Source organism: Gymnoscopelus braueri, assembly GCF_963280865.1.
Source record: "Gymnoscopelus braueri genome assembly, chromosome: 10".
NCBI classification, from domain to species: Eukaryota; Metazoa; Chordata; class Actinopteri; order Myctophiformes; family Myctophidae; genus Gymnoscopelus; species Gymnoscopelus braueri.
The window spans coordinates 5,364,250-5,371,442 of NC_137611.1; the positions used below are offsets into that span (position 1 = coordinate 5,364,250).

At 43.9% G+C, this 7,193-nt stretch overlaps 1 protein-coding gene across 1 annotated transcript in view; it reads right to left on the reverse strand.

Annotated features, from left to right (window-relative positions):
- Window positions 1–2,174: 2,174 nt before the first annotated feature.
- Window positions 2,175–7,193, reverse strand: part of ctnnd2b (catenin (cadherin-associated protein), delta 2b) — a gene marked incomplete at both ends in the record, with an annotated part of 250,756 nt that continues 245,737 nt past the window's right edge. Inside the window, 2 exons of the mRNA XM_080439208.1 lie at window positions 2,175–2,471; window positions 3,446–3,522. Coding sequence (XP_080295334.1) covers window positions 2,175–2,471; window positions 3,446–3,522 — 374 coding nt within the window. The remainder of the gene's footprint in view (window positions 2,472–3,445; window positions 3,523–7,193) is intronic.

Below are 7,193 nucleotides of genomic sequence, written 5' to 3' on the forward strand. Positions count from 1 at the left end.
GAAGCCGGGGGAAGTTCACCCAACGTTTGGCACGGTTTTTCTTTTAAAAAACAGACAATTAACACAGTTTTATACTCAGAGAGAGGGCTCGTTGGAACACAATGGGTTTCGTCGTGTAAATATGGAAAAAGTTTGCCGCCAACAAACTAAAGCTAGTGTCGAGAAAATGTGAGGGAAATGAGCTTTGTGTGGGATGTAGAAAAAGGCGCAATTGGGCAACTTTTAAAGGGCCAGTTCACCCCCAAAACCGTATAAACCTCTCTCAGGCCATATTTTGGCAGGTATATATGTTCTGCTGTCGTGTGCTGCACAGTAAGGAGTAATAATAATAATTATTACTTATAATAAGTCTATCTGTAGGGCAGTGGAGAAGCACTCAATATACATATCCACATTTCAAATCATTTAGCAACCCACTAAAACCCATTCTGTGTCAAAAAAGCTATGATTATGAGATTTTGCATGGTGGTGGGTTTGTGTGCGGATATCATATGTGTGTGTGTGTGTGTGTGTGTGTGTGTGTGTGTGTCTGTGTCTGTGTCTGTGTGTGTGTGTGTGTGTGTGTGTGTGTGTGTGTGTATGTGTGTGTGTGTGTGTGTGTGTGTGTATGTGTATGTGTGTGTGTGTGTGTGTGTGTGTGTGTGTGTGTGTGTGTGTCTGTGTGTGCGTGTGTGTGCGTGCGTGCGTGTGCGTGTGTGCATGTGCGTGTGTGTGGGGTGGGGGGGGGGGTGGGACAGAGTAAGTGAAACTGACCCACAAGCGGCCTTATACACAGAAAGTAGTGCAATGTATAGTACACAACGCCTCTCCATAATGTACATCAAATACTATACAACCAGAGTAATTGAGAATTAAAAAAGTTGAAATAAAAAAACTCTTACAAATGGCCCAAGTTCTGGAAGTGTTTCTTTTTGCCCCCCCCACCCCCGAGGAGGAGGAGGGGGGGCCAAGACACAGAAGAAGCCCGGGAAATAAATCAAAGTTTTGTGTGTGACAGACAACTATTATTCCTATAGCTGTATGTTGTGCTTCACATTTACTAAAACCCCATGTTTTACTGTACTTTATGTCACAGATTTTACAGTTTTCATCTTGCTTGCTTCGCGTCGTCGTTTCAGCCTCAATAAGACACTGGCCACTACGCTCCACTCTGATAGGCTACCGTCCCAGAACCTCTTCACTGCAACCTTGCATAATTAGCCTGCCTTCAATCCATCCAACCCTCTCCACTCATCTCTCTCTCTCTCTCTCTCTCTCTCTCTCTCTTCTCTCTCTCTCTCTCTCTCTCTCCATTCATCCTCTTCTCTCTCTCTCTCTCTGAATTCCAATACCCAAAATCTCGGCCATTCCAGCATGGCCGTGTTACAGTGAAATTGGTGACCTGCTGAAATGTGTGACCAGCTTGTGGACTTCACATAACGTCAGCGTTCCGAACGTAAATCATTGTGGTTTGTTTATTAGCAGAGTTCAACCTATAGCGGTATCTAGGCCACGTATTTAAAGACCTCCGTGTAAGTTACATCTTGTGAAGTCCACAAGATGGTCACATATTTCGGCAGGTCACCAATTTCACCGTAACACACCGCCATGCTGGGGTGACCGAGTGTGAGTGAGCGAGTGGCTGAGATTTTGGGTATTGGAATTTGGCTTCTCTCTCTCTCTCTCTCTCTCTCTCTCTCTCTCTCTCTCTCTCTCTCTCTCTCTCTCTCTCTCTCTCTCTCTCTCTCTCTCTCTCTCTCTCTCTCTCTCTCTCTCTCTCTCTCTCTCTCTCTCTCTCTCTCTCTCTCTCTGTCAGTCTTTCTTTTTCCTCGCTAAGTCCTTTCCAACATTCCAAACACACGTTCAACGCGTTTCTTTCAAAATAAAAGTCCTATTGTGGTGTTGGTGTTGGTGGTGGGGGGGGTTTGTTTTGCTTGTCTATCAGCCTCCCACCAGCACCCCCCACCCACCCCCCCACCCACACCCACCCATTTCTCTGCTAGCAAACCGTAACACTTGCGCTCGCGCCGAAGGAAAAATGTGTCTGTTGGTTTTGATGGTGGTTTAACATGCACATGCATGGCCGCTCCTCTCTCTCTCTCTGGTCCTTTTTCCCATCCTTTCATCCCCTCCCCCCCACCCACACACACACACACACACACTCCAGTTCCTCCTCCTCCTCCTCCTCCTCCTCCTTAGACCCAGGAGTCCGGGGAGGCCGGGTAGTGGCTGGTCTCGTAGTTGAGCTCGCTGTAGGGCCGCGAGGCCGAGTAGAAGTCCACGTAGTTGCCGGTGGACTTGAGGCCCTGCAGGTGCATGTTGATGTCTCCGCCCTGCGGCGGCGGCGGGCCACGCCCCAGGGTGCCCACCTGGTGCACCTGGTCCTCGTAGAACGCCTGCTCGTCGTAGGGGCCGCCGATGACGCCGCCGAGGGGCGGAGGCGGGTTCTGGAAGGGCGGGTAGGGCTCCGAGGGCATGCCCTGAGAGGACACCTAGTGGACACAACAACACAATGTATAATGATAATAATAATAATAACAATAATAGAATAGAATAGAATAGAATGGAAGCTGATGATCAGAGGAACCCAACAATGGAAGACAATGAATTTACCCACAACAAACCAAAGCATTTCCATTGCTTTTAACCCATTAAGACCTGGAACTGTGTCATTTTTAGATTTTAGCTAAAAAGCATTATTTTACACTTTGGGCTATTCAAAAATAGCAGATATACAAGCTTACGAGCTTGTAGATCTGCAATTTTTTAAAAAATCGTGAAAATGTGTGCAAATCTTTGAATATATATATTTTTAAAGCGAACATTTTTAACTCAAATTTTTGCTTCTGGGTGGTCCCTGGAACAACATATTTGGGGGTCCGCGGCCAATTACATATAATTTTGGGGGTCCTTGACATGAAAAAGATTGAGCACGGTGCACCACTGATATAGAAACATACGTTTTTCAGAAAACTGTTGAGATTTAGGAGACATGTAGAATCGGCTTCAGGTCTCAATGGGTTAATAGTGCTAAGGGTGCCGGTGCGGGGGGGGGGGGGGGAGGGTGTAATTCCATATTCTGACCACATAGTCACCTTCCAAAGTGGATAGACCAACAATAAATGTCATTTATTAGCTCAAGGCTGCTTGTTTTGATGGTTCAGGGAGCATCCATAATGTTATGCGTGAAGATTCAAGCCTCTGTAGCTCCACCCAATCAGCAATCAGCAGCTGTCGTGGAACTTCACTCACGCTCAGTGAGTTGCCGTCTGGTAAAAAACCTTGTATGTGCCCAAAAACATTTTAAAATAGCCGATCTACAAGCTCCCAATGTGTCACGATGAGACACGTCATGAGCTCGGCTATTTTTTTATGTTTTTTAAAAAAATAATAAAAAAATGCACCGTTTAGGATATACAAGGTTTCCCCTCTATATATACTGCATGAATGAAAACAATGCCTTTACCTGGTTATACTTGAGGTCATCAGTAGGGGAAACGTACGCTCCTCTGTGTAACGTTGAAGACCCTCCAGAGATTTGGCCTGCGGAGAGAGAGAGAGAGAGAGAGAGAGAGAGAGAAACAAAATGAACATGAATCAATGTCAGAATATTACAGAAGCCCTGTCTTTAACCTCCCGTAAACACACACGCACACGCACGCACGCACGCACGCACGCACACACACACACACACACACACACACACACACACACACACACACACACACACACACACACACACACACACACACACACACACACACACACACACACACACACACACACACACACACACACACACACACACCAAGCTACTGTACAAGGAAAGGTGCTGAGCGTAGGCAGGACATCAGGGATTTAATGATAATAATAATAATAACAACAACAGCATGGTGAACAATAACGTCTGTGAAAACACAGACAGCCAGGACTAAAACATACATAAAGAATTATTAGGAAAACTATTAGAAAAATTAGGGTAGAAGACCATTTTTTTCGTGTGATTAATTCACTGAAAATTTGTTTTTTCTCCCAACTGTTGTTTCCATGAATATATTCACACAGAAGGTGAATATTACTGCCGTGAAGGAACATCATTTGTATTCAGAGTAAATATTTCTGAGCTTCTGCACTGCGAATAAAGACACACACCCGTATGAAAGAGGCATCGACTAGTATATGAAAGTTTGATGCAAAAATACTCTCGGGCACATTTCGTATAGTTTATTCATGCCGTAAGTGTCGCTAGGTTCACCCACTAGAACAAAGTGGTTGGTGCAGGGGTCACATATTTGTAGCCTACCTGCCCACCATCATGGAGGAATTGAACCCTGGTCTTTAAAATGGTGGGCAGGTACTTAACACCCGCACCACCATGATGCTACCAAATGAACATATTTATTGCCAACATCGCATTGATGCGTTCTTTCAAATCCATCACTTGATGGCCAAGATCGCATTGATGCGTTCTTTCCAAAAAAACAAGGGGCGACCTAACACAGCTTTGGAATGATCGATCGTCACTCAGAGAAGTAGTATGTGGATGTGACGTAAAAAAACGTCACATCCATTCATCCCAACGATGGGATTTTCAGAAAAACAGCTGTAACTCAGTTTCTTTTTTTTGCATTGAAAACCACCCGTTTTCAACGGGCCGTAGCCCCAAAATGGCGGATCGCGGTTGGAAGGTTGTCGTTCCTATGGATACACAGATACCTCCTTTTTGGGACACAATGTCGCTTCCACTGTGTTTCAAATATCATCGGATTGAGGTAATTACGCCGGCAAGGATATAGAAAAATAAAGCTTTTGCTGTTGTTTACAGTGTGTCAGTGAGTATAAAAGATGTCCCAGCCCCAATCCTGGCACTAAGATCTTAAATATTCACAAATAACACATTGATTGCCAAGATATTAAACATAAAGTGCCTAAGGGTGGCGCAAGAGGAAAAGCCACAGGGTCACCAAAAGCGGTCGAGTTTTGTGTGCAAAGCTGACATTTTAACCTGAGGGTGGCACAAATAGCAGAGCTATTGCCACGCTACGAGCTTGTAGATCTGCTATTTTTGTTAACTCTTTGACAGCCAGATTATTTTCATAATGTACTCACCCAGTGCCAAGCGATTTTCGTGTTTATAGTGGTTTTCAAGTGGTCATAAAAAGTTTAGATCCATATTGATCGATCGATTCACTGTGTGTACAGCCAGAGATCGTCTCTGACTGTTGCTTTGTGGAAAAACGTTCCACACGGAGCTTGTGTCCCCTTCGCTACAGGCCGTTGGAAACACGTGTTTCGACGGAACGGGAAAAAAAAACAGCTGAGTTATAGGCAAAAGAAAAAAAACGACAAACATGGAGTCGACGGGAACGGAAATGACGTTATATCCATTATTTCCGTATCCGTTTGTGCTACAGTTTTACTGCTCCCTTCGGATTCAAGATCAGACCGTGACCGTCTATAAAACAACATTAAGTACAAACGTGCGTCTAACGCGTCGATGGCGTGGGTGGATTAAGTAGCATTTGACTCGTAAACGCGTCGATTGGCGTTCAAAGAGTAGCCAAAGAAATCTAAAAATGACAGAGATGCATTCCCCGGGTCTTATATGGGTTAAAGGCAGCAGTTATAGTTAAGTGGAGCAGGGTGACAGAGAACGGAATGGGAACAGAGTTATAGGAGAGTTGTTGGCGACCCCCCCCCCCTCCCCCCCATGGGGGAGGAGTGAAAGCATTGAATTAGGCCACACCTCTGACACAGCTGGGAGGTTCAGCAAGGAGGTCAAGCATCTCTGAATCAAGCCCTACAACAACACCTCCCTGTGGCCTCGGCACTGTAATGTACATCTAAACTAGACATTTACATTTATATTCAGACTTGTATTCACTGTAACGTACATCTAAACTAGTCATTTACATTTATATTCAGACTTTTATTCACTGTAATGTACATCTAAACTAGTCATTTACATTTATATTCAGACTTTTATTCACTGTAATGTACATCTAAACTAGTCATTTACATTTATATTCAGACTTGTATTCCCTGTAGGCCTGACCTCGATTAGTCGAATAGTCGACCAATCCCTCAGCCGAATGATACAATAAAAATGATTGCATGATTCGACTGAGAGATAGGCCTTATTTTTTATATTGATTAACTAATAGTTTACCAAAAATAGGATGTATGTCATGATTTATTGGGAAAACCATGTTAAATCAAACATTAAGCACCCCCCCACAGCCCAAATGGAATGATCCTCTATTGCATAACTCTTTTTTTTTTGCACGATTTGGCTGATAAATTGGCAGTCGAATCAGACTGATTCGACTAATATACCAATATAATAATAATAATAATAAAAAAAGTTGCATGATTCGACTAACCGGCGACTATAGGCAACATTTGGCCAATCAGATTCAACTATATAAATTCTAAACAAGACAATTACATTTATATTCAGACTTGTATTCAGACTGTAATGTACATCTAAACATATGCTTCTCTCTCGGACGGTTTCCAGCTCTTCCTTTGCACAGACTGTATGACGGAAAGCGTTGTGAACATTGTGTGAGTCAACAGTCTGGCTCTGGAGACTAAACAGATATAGAACAGATTTGGGTTCGAGTCCAGCCACCCAGCCACTGATGTGCACGTTCATCTTCACACTATACTGTCTGCCTGAGTGATGCTTTGTCACGCCACGGGATCGAGTGGCAAAAAAACAGCAGACCTACTGTGACAGTACGTACAAGCTCACAATGTATGTAAAGGTGTGTCTTTTTTACAATGTGTGTGTGTGTGTGCGTGCGTGCGTGCGTGCGTGTGTGTGTGCGCTAGAGATGCGCGGATCGCGGTTTTAGCCGCGGTTGCCGCAGTTAACCGCAGTTTGGGTGGATTTGGGTCAATCAAATATAATTATTAATTCATATTGGATAAACCGCGGGTGAAATAATGCGGGAATTAAATGAATGATATCAATCTATAGACCTATAATAGCTTTTAAAAAGCACTAAATTTCACTGTGTGCGTTTGTAGTATTTTAATATTACGTCATTTTACACCAGGCACAAAATAGCCGCTCACTACATGTTGCTTTGCAGCCGGCCAGTGTTGCCAGGTTGCGACAACTTGCGAGAGAAATAAGCAGCCAGGTCTATGAAAACAAGCCCACAACAAGTGCCAAACAAAAGTCGCTTATAAAAAGCCGACATGGC